At 32.9% G+C, this 21,094-nt stretch overlaps 2 protein-coding genes across 2 annotated transcripts; one reads left to right on the top strand and one right to left on the bottom strand.

Annotated features, from left to right (window-relative positions):
• The first annotated feature begins 4,483 nt into the window (after nt 1-4,483).
• LOC114758658 (probable amino acid permease 7) lies at nt 4,484-9,202 on the top strand. Its single transcript, XM_028947730.1, has 7 exons — nt 4,484-4,794; nt 4,953-5,189; nt 6,451-6,544; nt 6,961-7,175; nt 7,408-7,541; nt 7,836-8,063; nt 8,323-9,202. Exons 1-7 carry the CDS (start codon nt 4,728-4,730, stop codon nt 8,722-8,724), a joined length of 1,377 nt encoding a protein of 458 aa, XP_028803563.1. The 5' UTR covers nt 4,484-4,727; the 3' UTR covers nt 8,725-9,202.
• A 4,537-nt stretch (nt 9,203-13,739) lies between these two features.
• On the bottom strand, nt 13,740-14,984 carry LOC114758639 (uncharacterized). The gene is made up of 2 exons (XM_028947707.1): nt 14,486-14,984; nt 13,740-13,828 (listed from the first exon to the last, which is right to left on the bottom strand). Exons 1-2 carry the CDS (start codon nt 14,982-14,984, stop codon nt 13,740-13,742), a joined length of 588 nt encoding a protein of 195 aa, XP_028803540.1.
• Nucleotides 14,985-21,094: the final 6,110 nt, after the last annotated feature.

Genomic DNA, 21,094 nt, shown 5'->3' on the forward strand with positions numbered 1-21,094 from the left:
AAGAATATATAAATATTCTTCCTATCTTCCGAAGCTTCGCAATAAACTTCTATAAATTTTTACATTTATGCAGAAACTCTCATACTACTAGGTTTTTTCTTTATTTTTGTCCAGATGACTTAAAGTCTAGAAGGTTCACTTGCATATAACTCAAAGTTTGAGGACACTATATGCATATAAAAATAAAGTTTAAAGGGACAATTTAGAGAAGATTATTATAAAATTTTTGAATTTTAGAAAAGTTATTTACATATGAAAATGACAATGTCTATGAGATTAAAAAGAAAAACTTGGAAAAAAAATTGGCGTAATTTGGCATACAATTAATATGTTGTGTTTATATTTACATTTAGACATAAAATTTGGGGTTAATATAATTTTGTCCCCTTAAATTTGCCATCATTTTATGTTGGTTTTGACCCCTCAACTTTCAAACCACATGTTTTGGCCTATCAAATTTCTTTCCATTCAAAATATTAACATCTATAATTTAATAAAAACATGAACTATTTTGCTTTTTTAAAAACTGAACCCATAGTTTAAAATTTGAAAAACTAAAATCAAAATGAAAATGAATCTGAGAGAGCGATGATTATATCAATCCTAAAATTTAGGAGGTTTTCTACAATTAGTCCCTTCTTTTGAGCTCTTATGAATTGAAGCTAGTCATAATATCAGTCCATTCTCCAACTCCTGATTTTTTTATAACCGCAGAGGATTCATGAACGTTCATCGACATGGACAGTGACAAGGTTGAGGCCAATGAAAAATGATGCGGAAGCAGAGAGATGATAAGAGAATCAAAAAGAGGAAGAAGAATGATGACAAATGGACAAACATGTGTGAAGATATTTCCAGAAAGTCGCCGAAAGCCAACACAGAGACAGAGGCCGAAGTGTTATCAAACTTCTCCTTTGATTTTTCTTCCTTTTTTTTTTTTTTTGGCTGCCGTCGTATGGTCTGCTGTCCTTTTCACCTCCTCACCTTACCTTCTCAAATCAAGAAAAAATCCTAGATATTTTGAAGAATGCCCACTCATTTTGTCTCCATCATTTTACAAGTCACATTGCTAATCACTTATAAATAATCAATTTTTATTAGTATCATATTATTATAAGAAAACAATTACATGTGGTTTAAATGTTGGTTAAATTCAATTAAAAGAAATACATATTTTTTTCAATCATCCCCTTATTTCTAAGGAGAGTACTATAAGATAATGAATAGAAACTAATTGCAAATAGATAATAAGTGACATATATTTAATAGCGTGAAAAATAAATAGATTAGTTTAAAATTTCAGACAAAAGAATTTATTTCTTATATTTAGAAAAATTATTATAAGAGAGATTGTTTCGGAATAAAAGGAAAAGTATATATAAGCCTTTTATTAATATCTTTGCAGTTCGATATTACACATTTATATTATAATATTCTTATGTCATTATCAAATTTGGATATTCTTCCTTCACAATCCTCTCTCTTTATCTCCGGCATAAATTTTAGCCGTCAAATTGATCTAACGGTTTACATAAAACCTTTATCATTTATTTATTTTAATTAATTTTTTACTCTTCAAGTTTTGATTTACTCATAGTTCAATCTCAAATGTTGACCAAAAAAAAATCTCAAATGATTAAATAATTTTCTGAAACTGTGAGGACCAATTAATTAAATAATTAAATGGTTGACATTTGAGAAATTGAATTTCAGAAGTTACATTTTAGAACTTAAGATTCAACAATTCAAATCTTCATAGACTAAATTATCATTTTTTATTTTTTAAGATCTGTGTGACGTTAAAATTATTGAAGAAAAATTGTAATACCGGTAAAAGGTATTTTATCTTGAAAACAATTCCAATAAAATACTTTTAAAATTTTAAAATCTCAAATCAGGAATAACTATAAAAATACCTTGTTACTTGCTTTTCAAATATAGCTAGTTACCATTAAAGTGTAATAATAAAACTTATTTAAAAATTTTAAAATTTAAAGATGTTTTCTTAAAAGTCTCCTTTTTATCTTTTATATTTTGTTCTCAATAAAAATATGGAGTCGGGTCAACAGTTATTGCCCTTCATTTAAAAATGGAGATTTCAATAATTGATTATAGGTGGCGGTTCACTTAAAAAAACATCAAACTTTCATGAAAAATTAGTAAGCTTAATTTGTTGCTTATAATTTTTTTTTGGGCCAAAAAATTTGTTGCTTTTGATTTACTTTGGCAGTGTTTATTGGCATAGTAGCATGAAATAAATTTAATACTCTGGGCAACGGCCCACAAGACGGAGCGAGCGGTGCAGGCCGCAGACAGCGGACCAACCAATAATGAAGCTGAAACCTCCATGCGAGCCACGTGTCTTCAAACTTCTCGTACCTTTTTTCCTGGCCACAAATAATTTTTGGTACGGAAACGCAGCGTCTTCAGGTTTATCAGTATTAATATACTCCTCCAGTTTCTAATATAAAACTTATTTAATTAATTTGATTAGATTAAAAAAATTAGATAAGTTAGTTAATTATAAAAAATATAATATGTTTTCTCTCAAATACCATAATCATCTTCCTTAATATCCTCTTTTCTTCTTTTACTTAATTACAGTTGAGGCAAATCCGTAGAGGTAATTTAAAAAAAAATAATAAATATAAAAATAAGTCTTATATTTAGAATAAAAATTCAACTCAATAATTAGATTCTATATTAAAAACCGGAAGAATAATAATTATGTGGGGCAAAAATCATTTAATTAATTCCCCGTCATCATATTTTGGAGTTTAATTTTGTATTACCATAATACCATCTCTACTAACTTCATATTAACGTCTAATAAAGTATTACCTTCGGTTTTTAAGATAAGACTTTGTTTAATTTTTACTTTAGTTTTAAATATAATATCCCAATCTACTTTGTTTCTCATATTTATGTATTTTTTTAAGGTAGCTTGTCTAACAATGGTAGTTCTAACCAATACACTTGATTAACAAAGATATTTTATAAAAGACAACACATATTTATTACAAATAATTAACTTAATTTCTTTTCTTAATTTTTTCAAATTAGTCAACTAACTTTTATAATTAGAATAAAAGATAGTATTAGTTTTTTTTTTACCAGGAAGTATTAGTTTATTTTGACAACTTTACCCTTGCTGAAACAGAATATATATGGCACACGAAGAAATGCTCTGAACTTTCTGGGGAGGGGTCCCCCCAAACCATATTATATCTGAACAACCGATGAGAAGAGGCCATCCGTCCATCACCAAACCATAATGTCGTTTTCTAATAAAATCTCAATTTTCATTTTCTTTTTTTTTAAATTCTAAATCATCATCATTTTTCCTTGTCTTCTCATTTATATTGAATAATAAAAAATGTAAAATAATAATTAATTCCACAAACTACTCTGTTTCATTAGATTTTTTTTGCCCTCCTCTTTCATCCCTCCACGTAAAGTTTTACACGTGGTTGGACCTAAGTACAGATAAAATTTTTCATCTCTCTCTCTCTATATTAAAAAAATAAAAATAAAATCAAAGCTTTCCATCATCACGTGCATTTTCAAAAGTTATATTTAATTATTTTGAAATAAAAGAGAAAATTAGTCTGTAAATCAGCGTAGCTTTACCTATTTTTTTGATGAAAATAATAAAAATTACATAACCCAGATCAAAACTAGGTGAAATCATAAGAACCTATTAGAAAGAATAAATTACAGAAAGTTGATTAAAAATTATATGAAACTACATGAACTTTAATGCTAATTTTTCCAAATTAAAATATATAATTTCAAAATAATTTTATAATTAAGAGATTGACACAGAAAAAAAATAATCCATAAAAATTCAACATCCAAAATCCTCGGTCAATTACTTCTACTCCTTGATTTTCTTTTCTTTTCTTGTTTTAAATTTTGTTTAAACATTTCTGTTTAGTGGTTCCACCTTTAATTAATAACAACGAATCATTATAATGGTATAATAATTATTGCTCTTGTTTTATTCAACCATCAAGCTTAAAATATGGTTAAAAGCTAACCTGGCACTATAACCTAGCAGTTGCGTGTCGTAGACTCGTAAGGAAAAACCCCCGCCTGCAAGGGTCGGGTCCGACTGGTTGGAAAGGGGAAGGCAAGGCGCCACGTACCCACCAGGTCTTGGGCTCGATTCCTCGTAGTGGCACCCACGAGATTAGTCTGGCCGTTGTGCTGGGATACTCGGAGTTAGCGATAACATCCTACTCAAAAAAAAAACCCCCCCACCCCACCCCAAAATTTTTTTTAAATCCCTAAACTTTTTTTATTAATTTAATTTAAAAGTTAGCTTAATAATATAATTAAATTATAAATGTGATATGTATGTGTCTACTGTTTACCACTTTACCCCCACACAATCACAAGCTCGTTTTGGGCTTATCACTTATCAGCTGATAAATAATTCGTACTACGAGTAATATATATAGAGAGAGACCCTTTCGAGTATCTTGTGGACGTTTATAACGAATCCGCGAATTTAGAGGAGATTTCCACTTCCATTGTCCTCCGTTTCATATTTGCAAATCGCAATTTCGCTGAAGGATCGTCTTCCGGAGGTAGTTCAACACGGGGCTCGTACAATTGAAGAGAAATAATCGGCAAATCTCATCTGGAAGGAGATCTTTGGTGCCATTTCCATCCCTGGTTGTTTTTGAGCCACGACTGAATCCGTTTTCTGGGTCTTGAACGCCATGGTGGAAGATCACAAGGCCCCTCTGTTACAATCTCAAGCTGCTCATCATCTCGTCAAACGAACAGGTTTGTCATCTTCAAAAGAATCATCTTCTTACTTCCTTCATTTTTTTTTCCTTTTGGTTATATTCGTCCAGAGATGTCAGCGACAGACACAATCATCGTAGTGTATATGAATGATCTGATCGATTGAGGTGTGAATGAATGTGTTGTTTTGTGAATAGGGACGGTATGGACGGCGGTGGCGCACATAGTGACCGGGGTGATAGGTTCAGGAGTGTTATCGCTGGCTTGGAGCATGTCGCAGCTTGGGTGGATTGGGGGACCGGTGGCGATGATTCTATTCGCTTCTGTCACTTTGCTCTCTTCTTTCCTTCTCTCCAACACATACCGTTCTCCGGATCCTGAATATGGCCCTCACAGGCATCCGTCTTACCTTCTTGCTGTTAATTTGCATTTAGGTAATTTACCTTTTTCGTTCATCACCTGTTATGGCCGTTCCCTTTCATTCCATAAATTTTATGTTTTCTCCAAGAATTTCTTATGTATAAGGAGTTAGCTAGTTAGTTCTTTGGTCCTCTCGGATCAAAGAGTTAGTCTCCGATGAGTTTGATTTCCTTCTAGGGATCACTTCTGCGATCGCTCTCTCTCTCTGTTTCTTTTTTTATTTTTATTTTTATTTTTTTACGTTATTGATAAATGAGTTTAACAATTTCGTAACCAAATTATGAATCCACCTTTTTGTTGAGTAAGGTCCCACCACGGTAAATTTCCATTGTCTCTTTAAATCAGGGATATGTTTTCCCATTTTTTCGATGAGTTTATTTATCGTGGACTCGGTTTACTTATATTTTATGGATTTATGAACTAGAGTTACCTTTTTTCAGTCTTTCGGAAAGATTTGTTGGCGAAGAATTTTTCTTAATACTTGCTTCTTCTTCTTCTTCCTCCTTTTTTTGTTCGTGTAATTTGTATCTTTTATCTGCTACTCACTCGTGTTGGTCTCTTAAGCTCTTTCTTTTCTTCTGTAAATGGTCCATGATTAAAAAATCAATTGATTGTCATGAAAATCGTTAACTACAACTTAGCATGACATGTTCTTAAGCTGAGGAGTGAGATTTAATTGAAGCTCTTAGGTTAACTGAACACTGTAATTTTGTAGAGTTGAGAATCGGTTACAGTTATCTGTTGATTTGTCTCAATGGCTGGTTTGAACTGGGCCAACAATGGCGGCTTGAAGAAAGTTGCTTGTTTGATAAATTTGTCCGTTGCATTGCATCGTATATGATATACCCAACTATTTCAGTTGTGTCACGCAAACCATATCCTCTTCGCCATACCCATTCTGCCACTCGGATTTCCTTATCCATAATAAATGACTTGTGGATTTAGCCATCTGTTGCAACAAGTCTGACTTGTAAACATTTATTAGCATTGCCAGCCCTGCTTTTGTCATATAAAAGAAATCTCCTTTTTGTTAAATGTAAGAAACAAAAATTGTCTTCTTTCATAGGAGAACATGTGCTTTCACTTCTTGTGTTTAATTTAAAGCTGTCAAAATCTCACCTAGACTTGTGCTGGGTGGATGAACAGAATAGTGGCTCTATATGACATTTTTAGTCAAACACGATAAATTTGTATTGCATTTTGAAATTGAAAGTTGAAACATTATATAAGTGTGTTTCTGTTGTTAACAATATAACTCTCATTGGGTGGTTGCAGGACCAAAGAAAGGACGGTTATGTGGTTTTCTTGTTCAATTAAGCTTATATGGGTTTGGAGTGGCCTACGTTGTTACATCAGCTATAAGTATAAGGTGTGTCATTGACTACTCTTAGTCGTTCCTTTTTGATAATGTAATTTGACTTCTTTGCTTCCCCTTCCTTTTTCTATTTATTTATGGATTTATGGATTATGGATGCTATTTGTTCCAACTTTGCCTTTTGATGAGCGGCTCTTGGAATATCAGGGATTGGAACAAATAGGAAAACCAAATCAAAAAACAAGTAAACATTTAAAATGTGGATCTTACCGAAAAATGAGTTTGGATTGCATACATGTCTATCCCTAATCAACTTGTCTATCTATACTTTGTTGTATGGTTCGAACTAAAGAAGTTCTGTGTTTTCCTCAAATTCATGTTCTCTGTACAAGAACTTCGTTTTCTCCCTACAATATAGTTTATCATTGCTAATAGATGCTTGGGATTACCTTTTGCTTTTGTGTTTGCAGAGCAATTTTAAAATCAAACTGTTACCACAGTGACGGGCATGGAGCTGCATGTATTTTTGGAGATGCATATTACATGCTGATTTTTGGGATTATCCAAATTGTTCTCTCACAGATACCCAATTTCCATAACATTGAGTGGTTATCAGTTGTTGCTGCAGTTATGTCATTTACGTATGCTTTCATTGGAATGGGTCTTGCCATTGCTCAAATCATAGGTATGCACACTAATACACGGACAGTTGGTTGGAATCTTAAGCCAGAATAATAAATTAGTATAGGCTCAATCTATTAACCAGTCAAAGACACTTTTTGAAAAAAGAAAGAAAGTGGTGGTGGTCTGCTACAAAGAAGAAATCATCATAGAATTTGCAAATTATACACGTTATCTGTCAATGCTTCCTATGGCTCAAGACATGCATATATAATTCACTGATCATTAACGTACAGGAAATGGATTCATAAAGGGTAGCGCAGGAGGTATCAGTACCCACAGTATGACTGAAAAAGTATGGTTGGTTGCTCAAGCGCTTGGTGACATAGCATTTTCCTATCCATTCTCTGTAATCCTTATAGAAATACAGGTATGTAATATTTTCACTATGACTTTTTTTAAGTGAAAGAATGAATTTCGTTACTCAAAAACGCTGTACAAAGGCTGGCTATCCAAAAATAAAGCTAGCTAACAAAATACACAGCATAATAGGCCACAAAACAAAAGGAAAAACAAACCTATTAAACTAATCAGATTGAAATTCTTCTACTCTGGGCGCTATGACTTCAAATAGGTGGAAGGTAGTTTTTTTAAAAGCCTTGAAAGAGAAAATGCAACATTCATTAAGGCTAATTTAAGCTTTTACCTATTACGATGTGTGAAGGATACTTTGAAGTCACCTCCGCCAGAAAATCAAACCATGAAGAAGGCCGCAACAGTATCAGTAATCGTCACAACATTTTTCTACCTCTTTTGCGGATGTTCTGGATATGCAGCCTTTGGTAGCGGCACTCCAGGAAACCTCCTAACAGGATTTGGATTTTATGAGCCTTATTGGCTTGTTGACTTAGCTAATGCTTGTATAGTGGTTCACCTCGTTGGCGCATATCAGGTACATGTGTTAACATGGGTTTGTCATCTTCAAATTTTAATGTGTGTGTGTGTGTGTGTCATCCCTATCCTGACATTACTTGTCATTGATGAGAACTTTTGCTGCATAGTGGTGTTATGAAATCATTAGCTACAAAGTTTTCTCTTGCTACTTGAAGGGAAATGAGTCCATATGACTGATTCGGTCCATTTATTTCCTATGGGCTGTGTTTATCTTAAAATCTTTATTAAACTGGGGCAATTTAATTTATGTGTTTCAGGTGTACAGCCAGCCACTATTTGCAACTGTTGAAGATTGGTTCCGCTATAAGTTCCCAGAAAGTGCATTTGTGAACCATACATATTCCTTGAAACTCCCATGTCTGCCAGCTTTTGGGCTGAATTTCCTGAGACTCTGTTTCCGTACTTGTTATGTTATATCAACAACTGTTGTTGCGGTGATCTTCCCCTACTTCAATCAGATTTTGGGAGTTTTGGGAGGTATAATATTCTGGCCATTAACCATATATTTCCCAGTGGAAATGTACCTGAGTCAGTATGATATTGAAGCATGGACAACTAAGTGGGTCTTGCTACGGATTTTTAGCATCGCTGGCTTTGTGGTGGGATCATTCACTCTTGTCGGTTCCATCGAAGGAATAATATCTGCAAAACTAGGCTAGGAGGCTCAAAGATCTCTCCAATGGTGTAGTGTTGTCACCCTTATTTACATTTGGTAGATTACATGTAGGATTATGCGTGTGATATCTGTGAGATTTGAAGACTTAGGCAGCGTCAATAAGGTCTTTGGTGTTGTAAATGGTAGAGGACTTGTTTTTATGTAGACTGTAATTGCAGTTATGTCCATCATGAAACCGCTTTGACGTTCAAGTCGCCAGGATTGCAGCTTTAAGATGAGTTATTGCAGAAGCTCTTTACATTGGTATTTTGTCTTCAATGCAATCCCAAAAGAAGTGCTTCCGACTCACACCCCCGGAGGTAACTAACGGTAATAATGCTAATTTTCCAAGCATTACAGAATCTGATGTTTAGTGCTCTTATGGAAGATGACTTGCAGCAAATCAATGATCAATATATTCTTGAAAGTTATAACTTTTATTGGTAATGGTATGACTTATGAAGATGAGGACTTTTTGTAAATGTTACTCTTTTAAGTCTGAGATTCATTGGGTCATGGGGCTCGCTCTAACCCTGACAAACTTCAAGGGGCAAAATTTAGCTAAGCCTTAGTTGTTGCAAATTTATTGGGCTCGGCTTTGTCCAGAGTAATCACAAATCGGCTCCATGCCGATTGGGCATCTTCTTGTATGACTCTTTGTTGAGGCCTAAAACCAAAAAAAATTAATTGGAATTGTTTATGTTAAAAAGGTAAAAATAATATGAAATTTGAAATGTTGGAAAATATGTATAAATTAATAAATTTTGCATGATATAAATTTTGATACTTTAAACTGAAAATTACATAGATACTTTTCTATATATATGGAAGTTTAACTAAATCCCAGAAGCGGACCAGATTTCATATTTAGATGTAAACAAATGATTGATTAAACAGATTAAAGCTTTATAGATTCTCATTCCTGGGCACCTAACCAAGGTAGACATCTGTTCCGCAACAATGTCTGGTACTGGTAGGAACATACATAACCCAATTTAAACTTAAATCTTTCAGGAATTCAGTTCATGAAATGTCTTACAGAAAACAAGGATGCTCATGTAAGCTCAAGAGCGAACATGCTCATCAAGGGGTTTTCTTATAAATGGCACCGATTTTAACTTGTCTGCAATTGAATCAAATAAAACGTGTTGTGTATGTATAAAGAAAACAAATGTGTTGTTAAACCTACCCTACGCCAGCCTGGACATCAATTTGCTTCATTTCCAATATGTGAGACAACCATATGATCTGACAAAAGGGGCTAATTTAACTAAGGTTCAAATCCTTATTGGGAAAGATGTTTACATCTAGTACCTAACAGTACTTTGAATATAATTGCTTTCAATAGGAGGATACGTATGCTTAAACCAAAAAAAAAAAGGGAGACACAAATTTAAGCAAAACAACACATGTATATATATTATTCAAATAAATTCAGAGTATATACATGTATAAGATACTTAAAAGAGTTATAGCGGAAGACTTATAAATACCTCTCGCTATTAGCTCGATTGATTCGATGAGGAACTTGATCTAAATGATAGAGAGCTGTGAATCCAAGAACACCGTTAGAGAAAGTGGTACAGGGAATCTTCTAGCTGATGATTGGACACAATGATGGCAACTGGAATGTAGTCATCACCAATGGGGAACCTTCAGAGAGTGAGTAGAGAAATAAAATTAGGGTTTTACTCTGAACTCAGTATACCGTATGTTATCTTTTTCACCATAAAAAAATAAATTTAATTAACTGAGTCAAATACCCACCTTGGACTAGGCTCAAAATGACTACGAGCCACACTCAGGATATTTATTAATTATCCTAATTAATATCTAATCAGTTATAATATAATAAATATCTCACATTCTCTCACTTGCCCCATATACTCAATGTCATTGCCCTGTCAAAGTTAACTAAGGTCACGCTGCAAGAATCATGGCGAGAAGTCATCTTTTATCAAGTATTACCTTCCATGTATTACAGGCAGCATCCTTACTTAATGGGTACTGCTTTATGAATAAACTCAATGTTATTTGGTTCCTGTCTCAATGTTTATCAATTTTAATATCACAAATGTATACAATCATAAACTAGAAATGATCAACCATAAATTTGATTTCATTGCTCATACCTCAATGAATCAAACGAAGACGAAGTCCCATGTGAGGTACATGTGAAACGAAAATGTTCGGTTTCAACCTTTTAATCAAAGGATCAGTTGGCACATCATTTGTACTAATGCGTTCAACCAAAACTTGGCCATCTTGAACTCTTTCTCTCAGGCATAGGAATTTAAGTTCGACAAATTTACTTTGACTTTTATTCTTTTTGTTATTTGCTATGGCCACCGCAGCCGCATTATCCCTATACATTCTAATTAGCCTAAAGATTGAATCCACAATCTTGAGCTCAGCAAAGAAATTCTTTATTTAGATTGCTTATGAACTTGCCTCAAAACATGCAATGTACTCAGCATCACCAGTAGAAGGAGCTGTTTGTGTTTGCTTTGCACTTTTTCATGATATAGCTCCTTCTGCTAATAGAAAGATGTAACTGGTTGTACATTTATTTGTATCTACACATCCTCCAAGATCTGAATTTGAGTACCCAATTACTCCTAAATTGTCTGTTCTTCTATACATGAGCATATAGTGTTTAGTATCTTGTAGGTACCTGAACATCTTCTTTGCAGTTATCCAATGTGCTTCCCCAGGATCACTTTGATATCTCCCCAACATATCCACATCAAAAGTGATGTCAGGTCTTGTACAAACCTGTGCATACATCAAGCTTTCTACTGTTGAGGCATATGGGATCTTTTTCATCTATTTTCTTTTAAACTTGGTTTTGAGACTCTAATCTGAACTAAACTTATCTCCTTTTTTAATAGGAGCTACATTAGATGAGTAGTTCTTCATTTTGAATCGTTTAAGAATCTTGCTAATGTAAGCTTCTTGAGATAGACCTACAAGACCTTAGGTTCTATCTTTGTGGATCTTTATGCCAATGACATAAGATGTGTCATCAATGTCTTTCACATCAAAACTCTTGAACAAAAATTGTTTCACCTCATGCAATATTCCTAGATCATTTGTAGCAAGCAAAGTGTTATCCATATACAAAATCAAGAATATGATCTTACTTCCACTAGCCTCGTGGTATATATAATCATCCATGATGTTCTCAACAAAACCAAATGATGTGATCACTTTATGGAATTTTAAGTACCACTGTCGTGATGCCTATTTCAAACCATATATTAACTTCTTTAGTTTGCATACTAACTGGTCATTACCTTCTGCAATGAATCCCTCAGGTTGCTTCATATAGACTTCTTTCTCTAGTTCACCATTGAGGAATGCAGTCTTCACATCAATTTGGTACAACTCTAGATCAAAATTGGCAATTAATGCCATGATGATGTGGAATGAATCTTTCTTAGATAGAGGTGAAAATGTTTCCTTGTAGTCAATTCCTTCCACTTGTGTGAAACCCTTAGCAACCAACCTAGCCTTGTATCTATCAATGTTGCCTTATGAGTTCTTTTTGGCTTTGTAAACCCATTTACAGCTAATGACCTTAGACTTACTAGGCAACTCTACAAGCTCCCAAACATGGTTGTTTGTCATGGAATTTATTTCATCAATCATAGCATCATGTCACAATTTAGAGTTTGTACTCTTCATGGCCTAAGTAAATGTTAATGGATCATTTTCAATACTTACATCACACTATGTAGTCGTTAGGTAATGTCGATCTTCTTTTTCTAGTCGACCTCCTTAATTCAACGTCTTGGGTTGATTAAGGCTACTGACTTGGAACATCCTCCATCACATTTTTGTGGTGGTGCCACTTGTGTGACAGTTTGGTCAACTTGTATGTGTTCCTGATGTTTAGCATTGTCAACTTAAGCTATAGGATTCACATCATATTCAATATCAACTCCAATAGTAGGAGAGTTATTAACTATTAATGTTCCCTCATCATTTGTGTTAGTGGTTTACTCTATTTGATTATCTTGTGAACAATTACTCTCACTAATCACATCATTCTCAAGAAATTTGGCATTCGTAGATTCTATAAATCTTTTAGAAGGTGGAAGACGGTAACACTTACAATCCTTTGACCTTTTTGTATAGCCTACAAAGTAAGCTCTAATAGTTTTAGGGTCTATTTTCTTTTCCTATAGATTGTACACTCTTACTACAGCAGGACAACCCCATACTTTAAAATGATTTAAACTACATTTCCAACCTTTCCAGATTTTAAAGGGTGTCTTAGACACTGCCTTTGTTGGAACCCTATTTAATATGTATGTGGCTGTTTTAAGTGCTTCCTTCCATAAGAAAGTTGAAAGTTTGGAGCTATTCAACACACTATTAACCATATCCAACAAGGTCCTATTTCTTCTTTCAACTACACCATTCACATCAGGTGAGCCAAACATAGTATATTGGGCTACTATACCTTGCCCCCGAAGAAAATCAACAAATGGACCAAGTGCTCGTCCTTTACTAGTGTACCTCTTATAACACTCACCATCTCGATTTGATCTCACAATCTTGATTGGTTTCCCAATATGTTTTTCTACTTCTACTTTTTATTACTTAAAGGCATCTAATGCCTCATTTTATTATAAAGCATATAGATATATATGTATTGTGAGTAATCATCAATAAAGGTGATAAAGTAGGCATCTAGTGCCTCACTTTTAAAGTATATAGATATACATGTATTGTGAGTCATCATCAATAAAGGTGATAAAGTAGGCATCTAGTGCCTCACTTTTAAAGTATATAGATATACATGTATTGTGAGTCATCATCAATAAAGGTGATAAAGTATTTTTTTACTATGCGCAGTCAAACTAGGGCAACAAATATCTATGTGTATAATTTCTAGCAATTCAGAACTTCTCTTAGCCCTTTTATGTGACTTGTTGGTTTGCTTTCCTCTTATGTAGTCTACACAAGAATCAAATTCTAAATGGTTTAAAGATGAAAGAATTCCATCTTTGCTTAAACTTCTGATTCTTTCAACGGAGATATGTCCCAACCTCCTATGCCACAAGCTAACAGAATTCTCATCAATGACACTTCTTTTAGTACTATGCATAACAAAAAAGGATTACATCAAATCAGAAACAATTTTAAATAAACCATCAATCATAACCAAGTTCGCAATCAAAATAGAGTCTTTTGACAAAGTCATACATTTCTTAAAAAGAACTAAATGGTAATCAAATAAAATCAGTTTAGACATGAAAATCAAATCCATCTTGTAAGAGGGAACATTAAAAAAATTCAAAAAGATCTAAAACATGATTATTCAAAAAAAAAAAAGCTAGAAGTCCCAATAGCTTTCATAAGATCTCCTTTTTCATTGTCTGAAAAGATTGTTTCCTCATTGGGATGTGGAGGCTTGCTTGTTGGAAAGCCCTGCATGGTAGTCGAAATGTGGATCATTAAACCAGTGTCAATCCACCAAGTGTCATTATTAATGCTAGAAAAAGTAGATTCAAAAGCAACACGCAATAAAAACATACTTCTCTTTTCCAACCATGCCTTCTTCTTGAGACACTCATCCTTCATGTGCCTTTTTTTTTTTTTACGGAAGAAGCATCTAGCATTCCTTTTGTTGACAGCTAAAACAGCAGGGATTTTCTCCTTTTTCTTTTTCTCTTTATCTTTCTTTTCTTTCTTTCCCCTTTTGCTGCCAGCCTCAGAACTTTCTGCTAAATGAGCCTCTTTTTGTGCACCCTTACCACTTATCAGCAATCTACTCTCTTCTTGAACACACATGAACAGTAGTTCATCCACTAACCATTTCTCATTATGCGTGTTGTACGAGACCTTGAAAGCTTCATATTGAGCAAGAAGTGAGTTCAAGATCAATTGCACTAGGAATTGCTCGGTAGGTTCCATTTCGAAGGATTTCAATTGAGAGGCTAGGTCTCTCATTTTTATTATATGTTGCCTCACACCACCAATACTTATAAGCCTAATAACACATAATTCAAGCATAATGGAACCACACATCTCCATTGGATTGAACTGCTTATCCAAAGCTTCCAGGTATTCTTTGGCCGTCTCGCATTTAGGGATTGCTCCTCGAATGCTTCTAGTAATCTTTTGTTGTATAAGCAGAAGAGATAAACGGTTATTCCGCTCCCATAATTCATATCTTTCTTTTGGCTTCTTATTATCTAAGCCATCATCTAGTCTCAAAGGCTTTTCATACTTCAAGGCATGATCCAAGTCCATGCAACTGAGCTGCAGCAAACATCATCTCTCTAATCAGCATAGTTAGTGCTGCTGTCTAAAATGATTTTGTGCTTACATTAGTCATGATTCTAGGGGCAGCAATTGGAACTGCAAATTGAAAATAGACAAGCGAAAAAATAAACAAGCTCACAAGCTCACAAGTTAGAATTTGAGGCAATAAAAACTCACTCTACCATGTATGTATGCTTAAATAAATAAAGTATATAAGTAATAAATACGTATCACTAATATCTACCTGTGAGCAAAGACATTAGCATAGCATGTATTTATCTCAAATTGATAAAACTAGAATATATTTATATTTCCTAATACCTGTGGGCTACTTAAAAAATAACAGAGTGGTTCTATCCCACTCTAATTAAATATGTAATTATGAGACATCTACCTATGGGCAAAGATAAATCATAATTACACATTTAATTATAGTTGATATTTCAAATCCATATGTGATTAATTAATGCATGCAACAAAATTAAGGATGTTGTGGCTACTTCTTAGTAAAATGCGTGCTAATCACAAATATCATTAGTATGCATTTAAATTCCAAATATGCACAACTTAATGGAGAATTTAATAAATTAATTTAATAAACAAAAGTGACTAAATAATTTAATTTAAATTCTCCCACTATTTCATGCACCCAAAAAAATAGTTTAATAAATTAATTTCAATACATTTCAACTCAAAGGGGTTTTTACAAAATTTAAATAATTAATTTAATTTCCCAAAATCATTATCCAAAATAGACAATCAAATAACAAATCAAATTAAATTTTGCAAACATTTTCCAAATGTCAAAATATTGAAGAAATTAATTTTCCTCAATTTAAGCAATTATAGTGCATAAAATAATATCCAAATAAAATAGATTGCAAAACAAAATTAAATTATACAAAGAAATTTATTTTGTACAAACATATTCTAGAAAATCAAGTTAAGTGGCCCATACTAAAAAAGTCTAAACAGAGTCCAAAATAAACATTCCAGAAATAAAACAAAATTGTTCAAGCCCAAAACGAAAGTCCAAAAAGTAAACAGAGACCAAAAATCAATTTCTGTACAAAAACGAGCCCAAACCGAGGCCCAAATCGTTACTTAATGTCACTGTGCAATTTTTTTGGGTACAAAGATGGCCCAGAACATGATAGCCCAATCTAGAAAATTAAATAAAAAACAGAAAATAAAAAAAATTGCAGAGTAAAAACAAATGTAAACAAAATAAATTAACTTGATTTTTAAAAAGTCCAAACAAAAAGGCCCAGTCAGAATTCCAGAATTAGATCCAGAAAAATAAAGCCCAAAGGTCTCGGCCCAATTCAAAAATCAAATAATAATACGCAACGAAACAACAACAAAAATTGCCTAAGCCCAAGAGATTGTAGCTCAAAACGTGTCAACCCATCATTCCTAAATTAGCAAAACAACACGTTTCACTAATGGGCCGTGTGACGTTGGTTTTCACTTTTTTGATCCAAAAACAGAAGACACCCACCTCACTCAAATGACGATGTTTTGGACCTGGGTCATCTTCGGCATGGAGTCGGGTTAGGTTAACCTGACTCCTAACCCACGTGCGACTTGCTTTGGCGGTCTTCTATAGCCGCTATCTCCAATAACATTTTCCCATATTTTTTGGCAAACTAATTGCCATTTTCTGATCGAAAAGGTGCTGTTTTGTGGCGTTTTCGACGGCGCACTCCTCAGAAAACAATGATAACACAAATTTGAACAGATTTCAATCAAAATTTTGAGCCAAAATCAAAACAAGACATTGACTTTGAAGGAAAGGAGTGACTGCAAATTTGAGACCTCCAAGAACAATGAAGTCGGCGATAGGTTCATTGGAGGGATAGACTTTCACCTCCTCCTGTCCCATTAACCCAAGAAGATCCATAACCATTAAGAGAAATCAAAATGTAGTAAATCTCCAGTTTGAGATACAGGACAAGATTGACGGTAAAGCAATGACGATCTTTCAAGATCTTTTTGTTGGCGGCAGCACCTGCAAAATAAATAGTTAATCCGAGTCACGTCCTAAGGACGCTGTCCTTAAGAGCTATTCCGCAACCACCGGTAGATAAGGATGCGGCACTCCCCAGAATTAAACGGATCCTTCCTGTATAACAGGGTGAGCAGAACAGCAGAAGATAGTAGTAAACTCAGCTGGTAAGAGAACACACAAGAGGGGGAAGAGAGGAGCTCGAAAACTCTAGAGCTGTGTATTTTGAACTTTAGACTAAAGCACCTTTTTATAGACTCCAAATAAAGTGAACGTTGGCACCATAACAGCACAACATTCAATAGTCCGTTTTCCTCATTGAATTCAAGTCAATCAAAATTGAGTATATGAATTAATGATAGCATTGTGGAGGTATGGAGGTTTTATAACGTATTAGAATTATTTATGATTTAACCGTTGGAGGCAAAGAGATGAAGCTTCCGGTTGGATTTTCAAAGTCGCCATTTGATATATTAAAGACGTTTAAAAGCTTTCAACGCATCACTCTATTTTGAATTTCATAATCATCTTTTAATACATTAAAAATGTTTAAAAGCACTAGGATTTAAAACCTTTCAGGCGTTAGACAATCATGAGAAAATTTCCGTTGAATAATTTAAATGCTTCAATGCATTAAAGGATTTTAATGGGCCACTTTTAAATCTCTTAATGCATTGGAAATCCATTTAAAACTCTTCTACATTTGATTTTCCTATTCATAATAATAATAAGAAAATCTGTCTATGATTAATGCTCAATTTGTTTTCATCTTCCCACATTCCCAATTAATGGAGGATCCTTTCTTTGACACACCCAAAAAATATTACAACACTTTTCTCATTCGAGCTCCCAAAATCATCACAGAATTGTTAATCAGTTTGCCATAAAGTAAAGACAATGAAGAAAATATATTATAATCAGACCTTCAGATTTATCCGGATATGGTGATGGTTCATGGGAGAATAAAAATTATTCTCTTCCATCCCAATAATCTGAAAATCATAAAATAAAATATACAAGTAAAAACAAGTTAATCAAATCAAATTAGATGCTTTGAAAACCATCAAAATAATTTTCAAAGCAGGAAATTAAGGAAATATAAATGAGCATCATAAAAGAGTAAGGCGAGGTGAATCAGACACTAGGCTCTCATGCCATGTGAAACCAAAACCACACTTGTATATATATTTTTCAAACAAATTCAGAGCATATACATGTATAAGGTACTCAAAAGAGTTACAGCGAAAGACTTATAAATACCTCTCATCGTTAGCCTTGTTGATTTGATGAGGAACTTAACCTAAACGATAGAGAGTTGTGAATCCAAGAACACGATTAGAAAAAGTGGTACAAGGAATCTTCCAATTGGTGTTTGGGCATAGTGATGGCAATTGGAATGTAGCTATCACTAGTGGGGAACCCTCAGAGAGTGAGTAGAGAAATAGAATTAGAGTTTCTCTCTGGACTCAGTATATCGTATGTTATCTTTTTCACCATCAGAAAAATAATTTTAATTAACTCAATCAAATACTTGGACTAGGCTCAAAATGACTACGAGCCACATTCATGATATTTATTAATTATCCTAATTAATATCTAAATAGTTATAATATAATAAATATCTCATAACAAATATCTTTTTCTTAGGCTATCTAAGATTTTTTCCCAAAAAAAAAATCACTTTCTTTTTAAAGTTGTAGTTTGGGGGAGTATTACTATTTTCCTTCATAGTCCGTTTCCGTTGAAATTGACTAAAAAATATCAAATAAAATTTTTTTAGAAAATCTAAGTCTAAATATAATGATTGATCACAGCATGGATGTTTTAAAATGAGACAATTTGTCCACATCAGGCATCCACAGAGAAAGGAAAGGTGAGTCAATTGCTTGCTTTGGAAAATTTAAGAAACGTCAAGTCTTCTTTAAAGATTGATGTCATTGCATCAGTAACTAGTTAATTAGAGGACTCAACAAAACTCAAATTAATCTGGATCAAGTTAGGCAGAACCGCAATACTCTTCCACCAACTATTTAACATGATTATATTAATTCTCAAGACTTGAACTCGAAACTTTTAATTAAGTACAAATGTAAATATGGCTGAATTCTGTGGAAATAATTTAACATATATCATATACGTGTGTGTTTAACATTTATTTGATACAAATTACTCCATTTCATAAATATAAAAGTTAGACAAGTACTACCTTCGGTCCTTAATATAAGACCCTGTTTGATTTTTATTTTGGTCCTAAATATAAGACCCCAACCCACTTTGTCTCTCATTTTATACATTTTTTTCCAAAGTAACCCTTCTAACAATGATAGTTCTAGTCAATACACTTGATTAGCAAGGATATTTTAGAAAAGATAACACATATTTAGGACAAATAACTAACTCAACTTACTTCCTTAATCTCCTCAAATTAGTCAACTGGGTCTTATAATTAGGACCGGAGGTAGTAGTTTATTTAAGTCCTGAATATAAGACATTAATACACTTTGTCTTCCAAATTTATAATTATTCATTTAAAATATCCTTATTAGTTACACATATTAAAAAGATTTTCATCAAGGATAGTTCTAATGTGTATAATTAAAGAAAGTATTTTATAAAAGCCAATACACATTTCTAACAAATAACTAAATTAACTAAATTTATTAATGCATGTAAATTAGTTATATAGTCTTTGTATTGAGGGTGTGAAGTAGTAATATAAGTTTTTAAAATTTTGGAAGCCCAGCTTTTTAAATAATGAGAAAAGTAACTTCTCAAATAAAATTTAATCAAGTTATATATCTCCGATATTTTATACTCCTCCGGTCCTTAATATAGGACTCAATTCTTGAGTTGGTTTTAGTTCTAAATATAAGACCCATTACTCATATTTATCAGTTTTCTCTAAATTACCCCTATAGATACTCCCTCAACCATAATCAAGTAGAAGAGGGAGATGGGATATTAAGAAAGATAATTATGGTATTTTAGAAAAAAATATGTCACTTTTCTTATAATTAACTAACTTACCTAACTTCCTTGATCTAATCAAATTAGTTAAATGGATCTTATATTAAGAACTGAAGGAGTAATATTTTTCTAAGCTACTCTTAATCCCTCAAAATCAAAATTAGTCATGAATATATTTTGTATGAACCCATTTTACTTTGTAATCCACGAACAGAACTTGGAGTGAGATTTGGTGATAAAAATTAATTTTTTTATGGTAAAACTTCATTAATTATTAGTCACAAACTTATTTATTCAAGACCCAACTTTTTTAATTATTTTCTTTTTCTAATTATGCTTGCCCCATTTTCCCTATTCAAAAATTGTTTTTGAAAATTGTAAAGGAAGCAATAAAATTAGAGCTTTTGCGTTGAAGCAAAACTATAATTGATGCCTTTTAATAATTACAAACTTGTCTTTGATTATCTAAATTTTCTCTTTTACTCTTGTTTCTCCCTATCATTGATGTGTTTCGTTACATTTATTTCAATATTTTAATTGTATACATTGCATCTACTCTAAAGTAAATTGAAAGTAAAGTATTTTTTGAATGATTGACCAAATACAATCATATTAATAAAAGCGTTTGTCCAATGTCCAGTGATTTTACCAAACATCAATTCCTTTTTGGTGAAAAAAAAAAGTTTCATGTGAGTTGTATCCAAAAATTTGCAAAATCCTTTCAAACGCTTACAAAATTACTTATACATTGTTCGCTAACAAAATTCTAATATCAATTTTTTTTTAACAAGTTGTATGAAACTCTTTTCTTTTTCTAAAAAAAAAAAAGAAATTTTGAAAGAAAAAAGAAATTCAAAACATGGTCAAACTATCTTTCAAACTTGATTAGGACCTGAGCTTATTCCAAAAAATAAAATTTGGGGGAAAATAATTAGGCTCCACTTAAATTACTCATCTTTAAGTTCAAGTCTAAACTAAAGTTATCCAAATACATTTACTCAAGCCTAAAAGATGATAGGATATTAATATGATAATGCATATAGCAAATTAGGTGTGTAGACTCATCTTAAATTTGTAAGAGTTTACCAGTTTATTTTTAGAAAAAAATTCCAAAAAATCACTT

This window comes from Neltuma alba, unplaced genomic scaffold (assembly GCF_004799145.2).
Source record: "Neltuma alba isolate B1F8T4 unplaced genomic scaffold, ASM479914v2 tig00001535_pilon, whole genome shotgun sequence".
NCBI lineage: Eukaryota > Viridiplantae > Streptophyta > Magnoliopsida > Fabales > Fabaceae > Neltuma > Neltuma alba.